At 41.7% G+C, this 20,100-nt stretch overlaps 1 protein-coding gene across 1 annotated transcript; it reads right to left on the reverse strand.

Moving 5' to 3' along the window:
- Positions 1-586: 586 nt before the first annotated feature.
- LOC103773242 (poly [ADP-ribose] polymerase 14-like) lies at positions 587-19,523 on the reverse strand (the record flags this gene model as incomplete). Its single annotated transcript, XM_008940605.1, has 16 exons — positions 587-876; positions 2,438-2,612; positions 3,918-4,063; positions 4,601-5,209; positions 5,298-5,504; positions 6,193-6,360; positions 7,688-7,750; positions 8,447-8,596; positions 9,541-9,604; positions 10,042-10,263; positions 10,524-10,760; positions 12,176-14,463; positions 16,068-16,304; positions 16,887-17,147; positions 19,259-19,292; positions 19,384-19,523. Coding segments are annotated over 16 exons (5,291 nt in total), but the record flags the coding sequence as incomplete, so codon positions are not given.
- Between the last annotated feature and the right edge of the window lie 577 nt (positions 19,524-20,100).

Genomic DNA, 20,100 nt, shown 5'->3' on the forward strand with positions numbered 1-20,100 from the left:
TACAGGAATTGATAGCCAGGGAATAACAAAGTACACTAGAATAGCAGAAGCGGTTGAAACAACACATGCATAGCATACACTCTATATGAGATTTAATTTTTTTTCTCCAGGGCTCTAGGCACCAACAAAAGTGAGTGGATACCTGAGAATGACTGAAAACTGCTGGCAGGTGAGGTTATCCCCCAAAACGAGTATTTTAAATAAATACTCACAGGCACTTGGTGCTTCATGGTTAATACTGGAAATAGGAACAAAGTATAAGAACAGTGACCTACCCTGCACCTCCTGCTTCGGGTGAGGCAGAGCAGCTCCCTCTCCTGCCTCTGGTCAAGGAGAAGTCAGGGCTGTTCTCACAGTTCTTGCCTACGCCTCGGCATCACTGAATTTGAAAGTGGGCATTCAAAGTGCACATTCTAAAACATTTGCTGATCCTAGCCTAACTCTGTTGATAATTTGAAGTCATATTTAAACACACAGATAGATAACCATTTAGGTTAAGAAAGTCAGATGTAAACAAGAATCAAGAAATGCCCTGTTAATTCTCACACGTAAAAGGCACTAGAAAATCTAGACTACTAAAAATATTCTATTTTCTGAAAGTAATGAGGTATTGGGGATATGCCTGGATGTCACTGAATATGACAAACATCTTTGGGTTCTGCACATCATCAACCACACTGTCGTAAAGGTCAGTAGGGTCTGCCTTGTTTTTTGGTGGTGGAGTGACTAGTCCTTTGCTCCCAGCACAGTACTGCCCCGTGAGGACCCGAGCCAAGTAGATGTATTTTCTCCCATTCGGATCCGGCCTGGAATAAGTATCATGAGCAGAATAACTTGCATCAACAGCAAAGTAGGTCCCGTTTCCAATGGCTGCAGCTGTTTGGAAAGACAACGTTGTCAAATATAGTTAGTGCTCTTATTCCCATGAGGATCTCTAAAGCTCCCCCCTCTTTTTTTTATTTAGAGTTTAAACACCAAATTATAGTAATAATCTTTTGTATCAGAAACAAATATGAATCCACTTAGATGTCAGGTAAATAACACCCAGGTTTTGACTGCCCTTTGCCCTGGGGAAAGGCTTCTGCTCTGTTTAACCTTGTGTAGCCTGCAAGCCATCAAATTGCAAATAGTCAGAGCCTCTTCATCTTAAAATGACTAATTCTAATGACAGTTTTCCAATTACACGTCACAGCACATCAGAGGAATCGCATTTCTCTGAGACAGATTTTTGTTTGGCACTGGTAGAAAGCTTTTCAAGCCAGACGGGTCCTTCCTATCTGGCTGCTCTGGCCTTTGGATATTTTGCACAGCTACCCTGCCTGACAGAATGGAACTGTGCCTTTCCTATCATAAATCATGGCTGAGATGGAGAGGTGGATGTCAGTACTCACAGGCAGAGAGGACATGAGGACCTAGGGCTCTTGCTCCAACCTCCTGGCACTACCAGAGAGCAGGAAAGCAAAACTACATTCTCCTGGTCAAGTTTTAAAAAGAAGTGGTGTCTGCCGTTTAAATCTGTGCACAGCCCCATATATTTTTGACTTCATTTTCTCAAGAAAATACCAGTGTAAGTACCTCTAGAGGATCCAGACAGAGAAATATCTACTTTTGAATCCAAACCACACTGAAGTCTCAACTAAATCCAAGTTTAAACTGTCTGGTTCTCAGGATCAAGTCAGCCCTAGGCATATACAGTTGTGTCTTAAGGAAGAAAACATTAAGAACAGAACAAAATATTTAGACAAAGTTGCAAGACCTGTGAGAGTGACTGGCACCTGGATTCAGCCCAACTTCCACTTCTTAAGTCTTGTCCTTTATACCAAATAATGACCATAATATGACTGGACTAGAGGAACCAGACAAAACAATCTTTGAGCTAACGTAGAAAGTTGTTCTGCTAAATTTTTAATACTTGACCTTAACAACTATTGAAGGGGAAGAAGTAATAAATTAATTTCAACTGATTTAATGTACATAAAAACAGTAGGGGAGTAGAATCTTCTCATTGCTTGTGCTGTCTTTATCTTTGGAGGCAACAGGAGAAATACCTGCACCTTTACTTTGCTACCTGCCTTCACCTAAGAGAGGAGATGAGATACCAGCATCTAGTGGTTGGTATCTCAGCTGAGGATGTTCAACAACGGTCCTTGTTCCTTGCTGTAGGCAGATCATACAAAACATTTCTCAAAACCCGCCCAGGCTTCATTTTGAAGTAGGTGAGCTTTTTTTGATACCCTTTAGATGGTGGCATTCATCAAGAAGGGATTAACTGAACAAGTTAATTCCTCTCTCCATATAGATTACACTTTGCAGGTGTTTATTAATTTCTTCTCCAACTTTACTCAGTCTTCCCGTTGTGCTGACAGTGCTGTGACACTGACGTTCCCTAGCACCACACACAAGTCTAGGAAATTAATTGCCTTAGATAACAACTCACCATTCTTTCCAGCAAACCCACGATTAAATCCATTGTAGTTGATTGTGCTCAGTGAAGATGGAGCTGTCCCATGAAATAGCAACTTCTCATTATTTTTATTTTTGTTCTTTGTACAGAGAGATCTTTTTTTAATCTGATACGTCTGCCAGAGGAAGGGATTTTGTATTCTTTCAATCTGCAAAGTTACAAAATATAATTCTATTTATACTGGTAGAGACAAATATTTATCATGGCAGGAAAGCATTAAAACTGAACCACACTGGAAGAATGACACTAACGGGGGAGAGTAAAAATTACTGTGTTGCTTGGGCTGGGGAACAGAATATGTGAGCTTCCTGAAAAATCAGAACCCAACAGCAGCTTATAAGAGGTTTTCAAACTTGGTAGTTTTTGCTAGACACTTCCCTTGCCCAGTACACCAGGTGCAGCAGCAATCGTGGTAGCTGCACAGTCACTTTTAGAAACAGGCTGTTGTACCACTGCCAGAGGCGATGACGTAAGATGCCTCCTGTACATGCTGATCATCTTTACTGAGGGTTTGCTCACCAAAGGGGAGGCTGTAGTGATAGCATTAGGCTGAATTTAAGTTTCTCTTCCAATCTCAGCTTGGAAGTCAAAAGTACCTCATTTACTGTGTAGTTTAACAACCTCTAAGAAATCCTTATATCAAACTAAATTGCTGGGAGGGTGGAGGTTGCTGGCTCCCTGTGCCAACAATGTGAATATAGCACAGGGGGAAACAGTGTATCTGTGTCAAAGAACAATCTCAAAGGCATTGCTGTATCAGCTCTCCTGTTCCAGTGAAAAAAGACTTCATGTCATTACCTGTTTTTACTACATGGAACGTAGTATTCCGTTTTTCCGTTCCATTTTACATTTGTGTCTTAGTGACCATGTTCATTGAATCTCATGGTGGAAGAAAATTTTCAAACATTTTCTCACTCCTTGTTTCATTATATTCTCCTATTTACAACTCCTCCTGATTCTGAGTAATGCCATCCTCTCACTGGCAATTCAATCTCTGTGCACTGTTGCAGACTTTCAATAAGCAGCATCAAATCTTGACACTTTGGTTAAAACCAACAGTCTAGCCTGAAAGGCTCTGGGACCAACAAGGAAGAAGTAGTAAACTAGTAGGAAGCCTTATGGCCAGTCTGCAAGGAGTTTGTACTTTCCTTTGTATTTTGAATGCATTTGCTCATGCTTCCACTTCAGTACAGAATTTCCTAACTGGAGATACCACATTAACTTGAACACAGGAATTAGCCAGAAGACTGATGGTCACTGGTTTTGCATTATCAGAAGGTAGGAATGGCAGGGCACCTCCTAGAAAACTGGATTTGGTTCCTGTCCACCCCCGTGCAGTGCTGGCAGGACTGACACGTGACAGGCATATTATGTTGCTGACACCTTACAAACAAAGATTCAGCAAACACATTTTCAGCCCAAGAGTTATTTTTTCCCCATCACACGATTTTACCTTCTCTACGAGAAAGCCGGGACAAGTTTTCTGAAACCGAAGCCAAACGTCCAGGTACTCCCGATGCCAGGGCCCAAGATACACCAGCCGGACCCGCTCCTGCTGCATGTCGTCCCACTGCGCGGGGAGCTCCACCGCCTGCCTGTCTGCAGAGCAGAGGTTGGGCTCTCAGCACTGCCACCCGGTGCCCTGCTGCAGGCACTCCTGCCAACCCACCGCACACGGAGGCCTCACAGGGTGGTGCCTTACGCAGCACGCTGCTCCAAAAATACTCCCTCTCTTCAGTACATCACTGGCTCTGTAATGCTCTGCTGAGATTCTACATTTCCTCTAGTTTAATTATCCCCATAGCAGCCTCTAACTAAAACAATTGGAAAAAATCAGAATTTCACACATTCTTCATATGCCATTCCCTTTGTCAGACTTAAGCATGAGATCTATGCTCAACAGCCACATACATACATGTAATACCTGCATTTAAAATAGGTGTTCTGATTTCAGTCATACCTGCTACTAATTAAGAAACTAAAACTGCTGGCTACGGCATACCTGGGGTCGGGGGTGGGGGGGGAAAGTAAAAGCTATGGAATAGCTTACTTCAGAATACCCAAGTCTGCATTTATCAGAATTATCATTCAGCAATCACTGTTAAAGGTTTTTCTATTAACAAAGCTGTAATTTACCTTCATTCTTTGGCACACGTTGAAGTTTCATGGTTTTTCCTTGGTCATCAATAGCTTGTAGAGTATTCAGATCCACCTTGTAGTTGTTCTTGTTAATTTTGACAGTAAGATGTGGTTTTCTGGCTATTTTGGCATCCTCCAGCTGCATATTTGTCAGTTTATCAAAAGCAACGAAGCTGTCAGTGCTTACTGGATACCTCCATTCTACCAGGTTATAAACCAGTTCCGCCTTGGATTGTTCTTCTTCAGTATCTTTTATTTTTTGAATCATTTTTTGAACTTCCACAGAAACAAAACAGACATCCCTGCTAACACCAGAAATTTTAATGCAAGGAGGGGAAAGTTTATTTTCAAGCTGAATGGTAACATGCTTTCTTCTCTGGAGATCTGCCAAAGCATCAATTTGACTCTCATCAAAATTTTCAATTAACTCATCTGAAATACTGTTTTCAAACTGTTCCTTTAAAATTAAATTGTTTATCCAGGACTCAGTTGCATCCACATTTTTTTGGCTTTCTCCACAAATTTGAAATGTGGCTAAGTTAACTTTCTTCTCTAAAGACATGGGTTTTTTCTTCTCAGTGGGTTGTTTTTTTCCCCCAAAAAATGCTGTGAAGAAATACTTGTTAAGTATTAGTTTTAAATAAAAGATCTTTCATTTTATGTCCCCAAGCACACGGAAAACCCACCTACTTACATTTACACATAGACATCCACGACTCTGCTGGGGATAAATCTGTATCTTCTCTTTTCTTCATGCTTTCATAAAAATCTTTAAGCATATAAGTCTGGAAGATGACAATTTTAATTTTTTTCAAATGCTGTACTGATCTTTTGCTTGCAAATTCCACTATAGCATCCAACATGTCATCAGCTACCTTTGCTGGACTCTGTCTTGCGTTGCCTGAACAAAAATAAAGGGCACTTAACACTGAACAGTACATAAATCAAGGCAGCATCCAGGGAACAGGGACCAGGTCCCCAGCTCACGGGCTGGCGCCCCTCTCTGCTCCCCCACTGCGCTTTCTGGCCACAGCCTTGGGTGTAACCCCCTCAGCTTAACACCTCAGCCCCTGAGCCCCAGGAGCTGAAGCCCTACAGGATGAGCAAGCAAGCTGAAACAAGACTGATAAAAGTTGTAAACTGCAGCTATTGAATACCCAGCCCAAAATTCCCACAGTCAGCCAGGCAAGGTTTTGGTCTCAGGACAACTCCAGCTTTCTTTGCCTACAAACTCCAAGCCCAGCTCTTCCATGTAGCTGAAATCCCAAAGCAAGGTCTATGGGAAGTTTGCAGAAGGGTGCAGGGTGCCCAGCTGAGATACACAGCCTGTTTTGGGGCAGAATGTCTTTTTCAGAGCAATACTTTTTCTTTAGGCATTCTTGCTCAATCAGTATTGACTGTAATATTTATACTTTAAAAAAGCAACATTTTTGAGGTGTGCAGGTAGTGTCTGAACTAACTTCAATGAACTTCCACAAATCACAGTTTAGAGTTTCTTGTACAAGTCTACTGTTATCCATACCAGAGGTATCAGCTTTGTCCCAGCACCCCCATCCCAGCCCTCATTGTTTTCCCAAGGAAACGCAAACCTGTTCCAATGGCCGGGAAGGCAACGGATTTGTACCTCCTTAGCTCACACTCATTAAGCACTTTGGAGACCTGACTCTTCACGTTGCTGTTGTGAATCAAGTGGATGATTTTACTGCACAACAGTTTTCCACCTTGGGTAGTAATAAAGCCACTTTGAGACTGCTCAGCTAGAAGAGAGGAGATAAAGACGGGAGACATAACGTTTTCGAAGTGGCTATCTTTTCTGGTAAGACAGCTAGTTATATTGATTCTAGGAGGGAAGTGGAAAAAGTAGAAAGAAATCCACTGTTAGCTTTATTATCCTTGTTTTAGTCGATTATGTTTGCTCTGAAAATATTCTGATTGCAGAATTTCTTTGAGAAAGTAATTCAAGTAATTGGGGTGTTTTCCAGTTTCTTGAGATCTCTGCTATGAAATGGCTTCCTATTAAGTACAACTTAAGAATGTATGCAGAATTTAAATACAGCTCACATTTACTTAAAAGCATGCCAATAGAATGTGCACAATTCATTTATGACAGAAATCTTTTCTTATGCCACTTATTCTATGAAAGCTCAAACTTATTCTGCAAAAGAGCCAAATGGTTAAAATAACATCATAACATAACGAACAACTGATCCAAGAACTGGGGTACGGAATTTTTTTTCCCCCCGAACGTTTATGTTTGATTTCAAACACCTCAAAATGGAGCCATGCTGTGCAAATGAAGGGACTGATGAACACGGGAGTTGCACACCACTTCACAGGTCACAAGGGTAACAACTGACTGTAAGATGCTCTACGTGTGCTGAGACCAGGCTGATAATCAGGGAGATCCTGCAGAGCCAAAGATTGGGAAAAATATCCCCAAACTCCATCTGGAAAGTGAAGTTCTGGACTCTGCAGGAACATTTTATGCATGCAACCACAATGTGTTTCTTTCTGTGCTCACAGAGGCCAACCACAGCGAGCTGGGATTTCACTGCTCTGCTGGTCTGGCAGAATGCAGACTACAGAAGAACTCATTGTCAAGGTCATAAGCAGAATTACACTATATCAATAAAAAAATGATTTATTTGTAAACAGAAGCCCAGATTTGCTATTAATTTTTAAAAGCCAACCCTGCACGTGCTTACACTGAAAGACAGTCTTATACCACTTAGTTCAGTTCCAGAACTTGATCTCTCCAGTAGATGAGCTTAAAACCTAAGCTCAACCCAACGGGACTGCCTCCTGTTTTAAGTCAGGAACACACGACTAATTTCAGAGGTAAAGAACTTAAGTTACATTAATTTCCCAGCACTTATTAGCATCAGAAACTTGTATCCATCTCCTGTTCAGTTGTTAAAAATTCTCAAAGTAGGTGTCAAAACAATAACAAATTTTCAGAATTCCTAAAAGTGAAGGCGCTTTTTTCAGATGAAATAATTGTACCATCAGAGTAGAGATCTATAAAATAAGTTTTCAGAGAGAACAACAAAAAGAAATCAAACCAAACAGTATGCTCTAACATACCATATTGAGCACATTCATCTTCTACATTGGAACCAGCAGCATCCACAATTGCTCTGAAGACCCCTTAAATGATATATGAAAAGCATATACATTAAGTCAGCTTAGCTATTTCTATTCAAAACTCAACGCAGCTTCTGTAGTTTACAAATACCCCAAATTCTCCTACGGCAAGATCACACAAAGTGCAAGACCTTGCCAGTTCCCCTAAGTACCCTCCATGACCTTACTGCACTGGCTGCAAAGAGAATGCTGCCTTCATTATTGATTAGAAATCATTAACTCCTATTTCATAGTTTCACCAGCCAATAGCATGGCCCTCAAACTCTCACACTGCTCTGAATTCTGTCATTTGATGTCTTTCATGCTTGCAATTCACAATGTCACCGAAGAATCCTCTGCTCCTTACAGGTTAATTTACTTAACCAGGGCTTTGGCTCACAGTGAAACATATTTGGACAAGAGTGGCTTTTCAGAATTATATTTTATTAAAAAAAATTCCCTTTTATTTAAACATTTTTGGTTTTAAACAAGAAAGATCAGGTCAGATGCCTTCTGTTTGGATAGTTTAGAAACTACATGGAATACTCAGAACACAAAAAAAGAGTTTAAGATTGATTTCCTGACTAATCACAACTCTCTCTAAAAAATACTCTATAAAAAGTTTCACAAAGACAATTCTTCCTTTCACCTTCTAAAAACTAGCTCAAGTCTAAGAAATTGAGCTAGTTCTTGAACTAAGGAACTACATATTCACAATACCTGATCTGGAATCAAATGTTGGGTTTGATATGTTTACAATAACCTCTGTATCTTCCTTGGTAATATCTCCACTAATTACTTGTAGTGTAACAGAACCAATCTGCATTTCATGAGCTCCCAATACTTCAGTTGAAACAGGTGTAATGAAGCCTGCAAGGGAAAAGAAAAATACCTTAAAACACTTATCCTCTGGTTTGGGGTGTTATTCTCTTCCATTGATGGAAGCTTCCACTTGTTCTTCTAAGGAATACTCTCCAGATCAGTTTGATGGACCTAGAAAGTCTCTGCCTTTCTATTTACTCCATTTCTGAAAGTAGGAAGACACAGTTTTCTTTCCCTTTAAATACTGTGAATGTGAAAAAAATTTCTATTCCTATAAATTTACACAATAAAAATTCAGAAAGGACCCTTGGGTTATCTGATCTGATTAGCTCTGAAACAGCTTCCTGAATTAACTCGGACAGTAGAGCAGCCAGTTTAAGCACTGTCAGTAATGGAGATCCCATCACATCACTTTTGTAAGGTTTTTTTCCATCTTTACCCTCAGAGATACAAAAATGGTTCCTTACTTCTAGTCTAAACTTAACCAATTCATATTTTACCAGCACGCTCTTAATTTCTTCTCACTGATACAGCAGCTGAGAAGAAAGTTATATATTCTTATGAATAAGTCTCTGCTCTTTATGCAGTTCCTTTTTTTTGCTAGTGAGTCACACTAACATCAATTAATAAATGGAAAGGAAACTATCCATTCTGTCTCTATATAGGAGATGAAAGGTACAGAATTACATGTCAGTTGGCAATAGGAAACCAGGTTCTTATGCCTTTGAGTAGGACAAGCTAATGGTTCTTCTACCAGGATATATCCTCTTCCACGTGGCAAGACAAACCTCACTAAGAAAAGAGCATGACCTCAACAAAAGAAATTCCTCTAGGATTTTTTACAAATGGAGTTTAAGAGTGCCAGCCTGTTAGGAGGAAATAAAATGCCCCATGTCTTGATGGCACTTCATCTATTTCCTGATACATATGAAACCACCTTACAGTATTCACATTCTCCCCCATGCCCCACCTGTTGCCCCTACACAACTTACTTGATGATGGTGCTTCAGCACTGCCACTTTCAGCTGCTCTATGTTTTAGTTCAACACTAAAAGCCTGAGAGGAGGAAAAATGTAATAAAGCTATTATTTCAGAGTTTCTATACTGAATATTTCTATAATTAACATTAACAGCCACGCAGCTCTTCACTGAGCCACCCAGCATGTTTTACAGTGATGTTTCGGTATCATTAATAATAGAGAAAGACTCTGGACAGTGTGATAACAGATCCTTGTCTTTGCATTGACAGAACTCTGTCCAAAGATGAGAGAGCACCTAGAGGTATTCACAGTGCCAGCAGCAAGGCCAATTTGGTCTCCACCTTTTGCTTGCTTGAAGTTCAAATTTCAGAAACGCTGAATGAGATATCCCACTGTCACCAGCCCACAGCAAGAGGAAAGTACTAAATTATTCCCTTAGGAAAGCTAAATATGTAAAATATATTGTAAGTGAACAATATGTAACATAGACAGCTTTGTCCTGAGAATAACTACCTGAATATTACCCGTGTCTTTTGGATTCAAAAGAAAATGAACTTCCTGTAGAGTCTTTCGAGTGTGATGACTACTGAACTTGTATACCACATCAAACATTAATTTAGAAACAACAGCTTTAGGAAATCTAAATCCTCCAGTTCCAATAGCTGGGAAAGCAATTGATTTCAGTCCAAATTCTTCAGTCTTCTTCAAGCAGGCATTGATTACATCTTCTAGGGTCTGTAAAACACAGCAAAGTTCCTTTTTTAAAAAATAAAATAAGGCTTCATTTATTATTAGTTCCATAGAATAGTCTCCATAGAGACTACATTGGTCCAACAAAAAGCTCTCAGTGCATCAAGACATCTTTAAGGTCACTCCAACAAAAGTAAATGGAGTTGAGTCATCAACTACTTCAAATCATGAAACTTCAGGATAAGATCCAAAATAAAGCCGTTTTCAAAAAAATTTTTTTTTTTTTTTAAACAATTAAAACGTACCTTCAGGGTCTGTCCTTTTCCTCTGTCCCATACAGGAAGTATGGCATGCAGCACAAACTTGCAGGCTAGACGACATCCACTGGTGCAGAGCACACTCCCTTGACCAGCAAACTGTCTTTGTTCCTCTTCATAAAACTCTTCTTCGAGCTCTGGCCCAGCCTTTTCCAGCAAGGCTCTGCAAAGTGCCCCCACGCCAAACTCCAGATCTGTGCCAACACTGTTGACAATAACATCCGTCTGCAACAAAATTCCAGTGACAACAGCTATAAACAGACTGCAAGTAAAAATACACATCAAGACTTCAACAGAGACAAGGCACAGCATGACAAACAAGATGCCAACAGAGAAATAGCCTGATTTTCAGCACAGCTTCTGCATGCTGAGAAATAAGCCCAACCTCCGCAGTCTGCCTCACCCTCTCTCCCCGGGCCCAGACTTTCTTATATTTCCCTGCTGCAGTATTGCTCCTTCTTCTTTAGCATCATCACAGGATGCAAAATATGCATAAGGTACACGCCACGCAGAAAGCTGAATGTCCCTTTCACTGAGGTGGGATGGTCGACACCTTACTGGAAAAGCAGCACCGAATGCACCAAAATGAGGTGAAGGGACATTGCTGTGCTCTCATGAAGTAAAATGGGCAGAGCCCCAGAGTCTGGTGTTTGCTTTGCCTTTTTCTACTGGAGACGTTTTAATTACAAAATATTTTAAATGTGTGTCTTTTTGAGGTTTTTTTACATTTTGTATTGCTCCCTTATTGGAACAGGCTTTTACAGGCACCAATATGAATGAAGCAACTAATATAATTATTACCCTGCTGTTTCACTAATAATAAATAATAAAAATACTAATAAAATAATAATAACAATAATAATGATGATGATGATGTAGGGAGACTTTAAACTCCCAAAATATAAAAAAAATGTGGGCCACTGAAAACAGAGACGTTATCAAGATGCATTTTGCATCACTGAAGAACAAAAAGAAAAGAACTGCATCAGAGGTGTGAACTGACTCTTGATGGTCTAGATGAGGAGCAGGTAAACTCTGTTAGCAGAAAGAATGAAAAAAGAAAATGGGAGGAGGAGGAGGGGAAAAGCAGAATCAGGCAAAACAACCCAAGCACGCACTCTTCTATGGGGGTCGCTTTTCTACAGCCCAAGTAAATTCTTCATAGACTGTGTCTTTATCCCAACCAAAGAGAAGGGAACGAAAAAAAAAAATAAGTGACACCGTCCCTGTGAGCATGACTCAGGACAGCAGCCCAGACAGGTGCTGATTTCCTGTAATAACCAACCTAGATAGCTACAGATCTTCTAAATACTTTTAGAAAATATTTTCATATTTCCCTTTTAGAAAAAAAAGTAAACTGTTTTACCTGTTCACCTCAGATCTGGGGAATGAATAAAACCTAGCTGTGAACAAAACATCCCAAAATTCACAGCTGCGCGCACTAGCAACAGCTGTAGAAGGACAGAGACAAATTTGAAATCCATGTTTTGCCAGCCTGCATCCTTGTGTAGCTAATGTGTACCTGTTTCCTTCATAGCAATTACCTCATGAAATAATATAACCTACTACCCTTCCTTTTCTAATTAAATTTCAAAATCTTCACATCAGTTTAGAAAAGAAGTGGAAAATAGAAGACCTACCGTGGCATCCTGAATATTTTTCTCCTCTACTCGGATGCAAAGTCCTTCATTTGTCATAACCACCTGTGGACCACCTCTAACCATCTCTAAGTGCTCTTTTCTCTTCTCCTGGCCTTCTCTCAGCTTACATTTCTCCAAGCTTGGTGACAGTATTGGGGAGGATGATTTAGCTGTAAACACTTTTTTTACTGTCTCACTCAGAACCTGAACTGTTTCTTCTGCATTATCCACCAGATGAACCTCCTTCAAGCTGCTATCCCCCATGGATTCTTCCAAGGTCTCCTTGATGGAAGATACAATCGAATCTGCACACACCTGCAGCGGGAAGCCAAAGATCCCTCCACCTATAGCAGGTAAAGCTATAGAATGATGATTGTAGGTTTCAGCTAGTTGTAGACTTTTCTTCACTGTCCTCCTTAACAGGTGCAAGCACTTTTCTGCTTCATCCTTCCTCCACCTGGGCCCGACAGCATGAATGACATTCTTGCAGGGAAGTTCCCCGGAGCCCGTGATAACGGCACAGCCAGGCTGCAGGTTCCCGTTCCTCCTCACCAGCCTGTCACACTCCTGCTGCAGCTCTGGACCAGCTGCTTGTGACAGTGCCTTGGCAAGGCCATCAATGTGTTTCAAGTCTTCATTGGATGCATTTACCACGACATCAACAGGATGAGTGCACAAGTCAGCTTTATACACTGCTACGACAACTCCGTCTGGCAGTATTTGCTCACAGTAGCGCTTGCTTTTCTCTTTATCACTGACTTTTTCACCCTCCTGTTTCTGTTGTTGTTCTTCTTCTTCTTCTTCTGCCAGCCTAATCAAACAGCTAAATTTCTGCTTTGCCTCAAAAACACAAGAATCTTTCCTCTCAGCGAAGAACTCTTTAGCTCCCGGTTTATCAACTGTCACATTTTTGAAGTAAAGGGATGAGATAATTTTTTCAAACATAGCAACTGCTTTTGGCATCTCTGATCTTGGCCCACTCAGGGAAATACATGGTGTCTTGGTTTCAAAACGTACCGTCACACCTTTCTTCCTCAATTCAAGATAAACATTGGATTTTTCCTTCTCTACAAACTGCACTGCCACCACTGCCTTAGCTGGGATTACTTTTTCCACATGTGTATTTCTATCTATAAAATCATTAAGTTTCTGATAAACTTCTGTTACGGCCTTAGAAAAACCAGCAATAATCACTTCATTTTCTTTTCCAGCAGCTTCATCAATGACTATGGTTTCCTGGGAGGAACTGTACTTCTTACGCAAGGAGGCGAGGAGATTCCTCCACTGCTCCTTCTTAATGACCTCACCATCCTCCACTTTGATGCACTCATATTCTAAGCCTGTCTTTATTTGCTTTTTTGCTTCCAAGAGATCTTCGGGAGCATCTCCAAATAGCAACATGGTATCACCCTCAAGCTCATAAAAAGCATTGATTTTTTTCCTAGTGAATAACATCTCTGACATTGTTTTATTATCTACTTGCTGCAGATAGTAGAAAACATGGGGATCAATGGCAAATGATGTGAACGGCATATTCCTTACTTTTTCCAGCAAGTCAGCTTTGACTTTATGTACTTCTGCAGGTAAGCCACACAACTGAACAGTTTTTTTTGTGCTGTCATAAAAGATCCTTAAGCACGGATATTCTTTGTGAAGCTTCTCTTCTAGGTGGGTGTTGTGCAGAACAGCATACTTCCCTGGCATCAGTGACACAGAAATTTCAATGCTCTGGTTTGTCCTTTCACTTTGCTTCGTGGCTTTCTCCATGCATTTCCTCAAGTCTTTCTCTGCATTGCCCACTGCTGCCCTGTTGCCTGCAATCACCACCGTGTCCTCAGAAATATCAATTATGATCAAAGCAACATCTTTCACCAATCTGTTTTTCACTTCTTCCCAATTCTCTGAATTTACTTTACATTCTATAGCTGTGTAACGTCCCATGATAAGCAAGAACTCATTAGTAGCATCTCGCTTCCACGTCTTGATCAACTTCATCATTGGCTTTCTCAGCTTGGAGAGAGATGATGATGGGCACAACATAATTTCTGGATGTCCACCATCTCTCTGAGGCCATTTAAGCTCACAATGACAAACTGCCATTTCCTGGTTTATGTCTTGGATCAGTTTAGGCTGCCTTTGTAAAAACTGCCAGACATAGGGATCTAGTGGCACCTTGATAGTTGGTCTTGCTGCTCCATAGAGAGCTGTTCTCAGGGAGTGGTAATATGGATGCACAGAAATCTGTGTCTGTTCCAGAACATGCTGCTTTTCCAAGACAGAGTTTACATCTAGAAGTTAGCACATACAGAGACAAATGCACATATATTTAATTTCAAATCAAGACAATGACTCTGTTCTTAGAGCTCTTACATTGAATGAAGTAACTTTTTTTTTTTCCATTTGAAAAAGCTATTTTTAAGTCTCTCTGATTTCCAAACCACTCTGTAGGGGACCATATAAAAAGCTTGGCTCTGATTAGTTTGGTAAATATGCTTGTGCCTGTATTTACTTCTATGGCTACACCTTGCTCCCATTTCCCAAAGAAACCCCACCACAGAGAAGGGGCATATTGTTACTACTATGAAATTCTACTTACCCTCAAAGTAAAACTTTTTGTGCTATTGCATTTTTACTTTTTTTCCCTTTAATTGTTCTGGTTGAGATGGAATTATGATATTAGCAGGGACTTGAAACCACATTACAATGATCCAAACTACATATTGACTTAATGTACAAAATATTCTGAAGCAAATTCCAAGAGTCAGAAGAAAAACGATCACCTGGCAGATGACTTTAATTAGAAGTAAAGCAATTTACTAAGTCAGGAGCCTCCTAACACAGAGATATTTACCAGGGGTTGTGCTGGCACAGAAATGGGACAGGGATTCAACACAAGGAAGAGTAACAAAACTGTTCTTTAGCTCTGTTCTTCCCCAACAATGAACATATTTCACCTTCCTTAGTTTCCGAAATCTGTGAAAGCTTAAGTCACTAACGAACCCTGCTTCCTTTCTCTCATGGTTTAAGCCCAGGCAGCAACTAAGCACCAGCAAGCTGCTCACTCACTCCCCCTCCCAGTGGGATGCGGAGAATTGGAAAAGAAAAGCAGTAAAACTCGTTGGGTCATGGCAAGAACGGTTTAGCAACTAAAATAAAATCAAATGATAACAACAATAAGAAAATATTATAATAATACCGATAGTAATGAAAAGTAATGTTATGTAAAGAGAGAGAGAAACAAAACCCAGGAAAGCAAGTGACGCAGCCACCCACTGACTGATGCCTGAGCAGCCCCCGGCCAGCTCCCCCCAGTCTATATACTGAGCATGATGTTCTCTGGTGGGGAGTATCCCTCTGCCTGGTTCGGGTCAGATGCCCTGGCCATGCTCCCTCCCAGCTTCTGCTGCACCTGCACGTCAGCAAAGCATGGGAAGCCGAAAAGTCCTTGATTCCCTAGCAACAAGTAAAGACATCAGTATATTATCAGCATTTTTCTCATGCCAGCTCCCACACTGAATCCAAACCACAGCACTGTTCTAGCTACTGAGGAGGAAAATGCTTTCTATCCCAGCTGAAACCAGGACATGCCCCCACAAGTACAATTCACGTTGTATTGCAGACAAAAACCTCTAACAGGGAAACACCAGCAGTGGGAACCCACCCATGCACAAAGCAGGTATTAAAGTGAACCTTTGGGAAGCCCGAGCCAGAGCAATTTCGAAACCCCAGAGACGCAGCAGGATTTGTAACCCAGAGGACTCCGCAGGGACCGGATAGAGCACGCTGCCTCTGGCGGCCGCAAGCCAGCCGCCTCCTAGTGCCCAAATGGGCAGCGATTTTCTGCTGGGTACTCCACCTGGGAGCACTTTGGTCAGGCAAGGGACAGCGTTACCTCTGTGATGACAGAAAGTAATGATGGCCGAGCTCTCCTCTGGGAAGAGCTGGATGTCTGACACGGGTCCCCCTCCACTCTGCGTGCTCTCAAAGTAAACCGAGAGGTCGTCTGTGGAAACGCTGGCCGGGACATGTTCAGCCTTGATGCTCTGGGTGCATTCAAGAAGCCTGGCAGTCATTTTGAATTCTTTAACTCTCTTGTTTTGTGAACATTTTTGGAGAAATTTTTCAGTATCTGTAAACAGAAGAGCAGTATGAACTGACTATGTTTTCCTGGGTCATTATCAGCCCCAGCTATCACCTCTGGCAGAGAAGCGAGCTGAATCTACTTCCTGTATTTGGAGCAAAACTTTTTGGTGCCATATAACTCTGTGATGTAATAAAAAAAGGGGAAACACACTCTGCTAATCACTATCACTATGTCCCTGTTCACCTCTCATCTCTTGTATAAACTAAGCACTTCTCACTGTTCCATTCTTCTCAAATGGTGACTTCACACACTTCAATACTTTGCAGCACTTATCTTCACACTCAGTCCACTTCTAATTCTCCATCTAACCCAAAATAAGATAGAGACAACGAAGCATTCTCATGCAATTTCAATTAATGAAGATAGCACAATTTTCTTTTTTCAGAGTAGCATTTGGATCATGGGCATTGTCATGGAGCTGTATAGGAGACTTACATCTTTGAGAGACCTACAGTCCAGATACTTTTTAAAACTGAATCTCTAACAGAAGATGAATCAAGCTCTGAAAGCTATTTCACATATATATACACATGGAAATGAACAATGATGTTCATCCTGTCTTACCACCAATACTTTTGACAAAGGTAGCTACGGCAACATTTATTTCAGGTATCACTTCCACAGTGAAGTCGTCATCTACTGCCAGGCCGCTGATGTTCTCCAACAGCACACATAAGCACTTCAAACTGCAACCTTTTATGTTCTCAAACACCACTGAACATGAGGTCTTTGCAGACGTTTCCACGACGTTCTCCACAGAGCCAGCTTCCTCCTGGAGTTCACCACTTGGAACAAAACTCTCTGCTTTCTCCAAGGCTTCTGCATCACCTTCAACAGAAAAGAGACATAAGCCACATGATATATTAGTACACACTTTCTGGAATAAACAGATTCTGCTTACTCTTTCTCTCCTCTCCTTTCCCAAGAAAAGAGATTGTCTAACCAATCAAATACTGCAGAATATCCTGGGACATTCCGGTATACAAGAAAGTCCAGATGCAATATTCTGTGGGGCTGCAAGCAGCTTCTTCGACAGCACAAAAATAAACACAAGTAAGTCCAAGGTCACTGGTACATCTCTGGGTCAGAGACATTAACAAACTGAAATCCACTGAGATCACTGGCAGCAGCCGCTCAGGCACTGGAGAGGATCACGACAGACCCTGCAGCCTCCACATCGTTTCTGGGCCTGAGCGCAGGCATAACAAGCCCGAACACAGCGCAGGACATCTGCAGCTCTGGGTCACTCCATACAAAGCCTTCTGGTGGCCATCAGTGTGGCATGACAGTGCTGAGGGACCCGTGTGCACAGAAAGCTGTCAGAGACAACACAAATTTTTGTGGATAAAAAAAAAAAATATAACAGAGGTGCCCATTGAGTACCCCAGAAATTCAGCAGCTGCCAGAGGAAGGCCCATCTCCAGACCCTCCTGAATGCAGATGACATACTCTTCTGCCTGCCTGACAACTAAAAGTGTCTCCCAGGAGGGCAGCAATGCAACCATCCAACAAGTCACAGAAGACAAAGGTCACAGAGCACTGCAGGGTGGCAGGGGCCTGGCACAGGCCAAAGGGCACCCCAGGGTGCTCAAGATGGACACCTGCAAACAAAAGCAGCTATCCACTCCTTGCCCCAATGAACACAAGCTCCCCCTTTTGGTAAACTAGCACATCCCTGCACCATGGTGGTGAGATGAGCATCGACTGAAACCCCAGCGCTCACAGTGTCTGCCTCCAGGGCCACCATCTCTGGCTGTGGCAGAGGACACATAGGACTGAGGGCAGAGGAGCTCAGTGGAGCAGTTCAACATCTGATCAGGGATGGGGGTTGTGCATGGAAGGCCTCTGCTTGCTTTTGCTCAAAAACACTCCAAAATCCTCAGACAGCGCCCAACAGGCCAGAGGCAGCCCCAAGGATAGAGACGGAGACGTGGGGTGGGAAGGCTCTAACAGGCAGCAGAGCAAACAGGCTGGCTCTGCCCCCTCGCCAGCTGTACAAGCTCTCCCAAGGTACAAGAACAACTGATACCAAACCCATAGAATTTGCAGATGACCTACCAGCCTAAGCCAAACAAAAGGAAAACAAACAAAATAACAGCAGAAGCAATAGCTCCACAGATACTAGTTATGAATTTCTAGATCACCGACAGAAATCATTTGCTCCACTATGTCCAAAGTTCAAAAAAACTCAACCTGATTTAGGCTGACCCAACAAAGCTATTAAAAGCAGTATCTTGAGATTTTCGGGGTCCTCTGTAGTATAATAAAATCCACCTGGTGACAAGTTTGAGTACCTGCTTTTTAAAGGAGAAAAAACACCCAAAACTGCACTGAACAAGACTTCATAGGGAAAGGAAATGCTAAGAGGGAATTACTGAAGAACTTTCTGATTAACAGGTCTGTCTTGGCGCCAAGTATTGACTCTTCGTGGATCCAGATATATCTGGGTGTTTTCTAGGTTGTACTGTTTTCTAGATTGCTTTCTGAATCATGAAACTTAGCAGAACATAGCTCAGTGAGGGCCTAGCTGGAGTCACTGAGGTACTGGGGAGATGCAGCACTGGCCTTTACAGGCTCCCCTAGTTGTAGGGAGCACAAAGCCACCAGGCTGGGTCTTAAGACTTTCAATCTAGGTGTTTCTACACAGATCTTATCGTAGAGCAGTTATGCTGGGTAAGGGAACCAAACCCCTTTCTGGAGATGCTGCTCTGATTAAAAGGCTTTTTTAGAAGCTAAAACCAAGCACATGGTTTAAGTCTGGCAAGGTGAACTCCATCCTTAGTGATCAAGTCTACAGCATCCCTGGTGAGGCATCGTCCCTTGTATCACCTGAGCCAGGCTGCCAAGCTCAGAAACTTCCAACACCTGTGTGTTGAGAAGAGCACCAACATCTTCGTTCTGTGAAGAACTGGCACACCGAGTGATAGATAATATTTTACCTTTTGTTTGAAGGCTGCTTGTGGCATTCAGAGCCTAAAACAAAAAGAAAGCAAAATATCAGTGACTGATTTGACGCTTTCACCCCTATTTCAAACCTCTGGTTAGGATTACCAGTTTTATTCACCTTTGTGGGAACTAATTTTTCTTCAAATGTCTCCTCTTTAGCAGCTAGTGCTGTTTCAGGCTCTGTGACAATCAACTTCAATTCTTCTTTTGGTCCCATATACAACTTATGAGACCGTCTCTTAAGAACTCGTTGCCTCACTAAATAAAACAAAAAACCCCAGTGATGATCTGAACGGAAATACAACTAAATTATGTAGCACTTTTCCACCATTACATTAGGATGCATACACTGACCACAAAATGAAAGAGTTTTAAACTCATAATACTAATACAACATAGAGTCATAGAACGTATTGGGTTGGAAGCGACCTTCAAAAGGTCCCTTCATACACGAGGCTTTCCTCCTGAAAATAACCAGAAGTGCAGCAGAGGATATTATTTGGGAAAAGTCCCACCAGAGGTGCAGAGCTCAGCTCCACCGCACATTTCCTGGCTGGTGCCTGGCAGACAGCCCCGACCTGGGGCTGCAGCACGAGGGTCCCAGCCCCAGCCCCATCCCTTGCACCAGTGTCCAAATGGTTTGAGGCTCTATGTCCTGAACTTACCAGCTGGGCAAGTCAGCAACTGGGAAGCATGATAAAGCAGAAACAAAAAGTGTATGTATGTGTTTATGTACACATTCAACACAATCACAGCTAAATGCTTTCCACCTTACTGCAAGTTCATGTAGATACATGTATATTATTTATGTAATATTTTAAATATATATATAACT

The sequence above is a fragment of the Merops nubicus genome, unplaced genomic scaffold, assembly GCF_000691845.1.
Source record: "Merops nubicus isolate BGI_N331 unplaced genomic scaffold, ASM69184v1 scaffold33505, whole genome shotgun sequence".
In the NCBI taxonomy this organism is placed as follows: domain Eukaryota; kingdom Metazoa; phylum Chordata; class Aves; order Coraciiformes; family Meropidae; genus Merops; species Merops nubicus.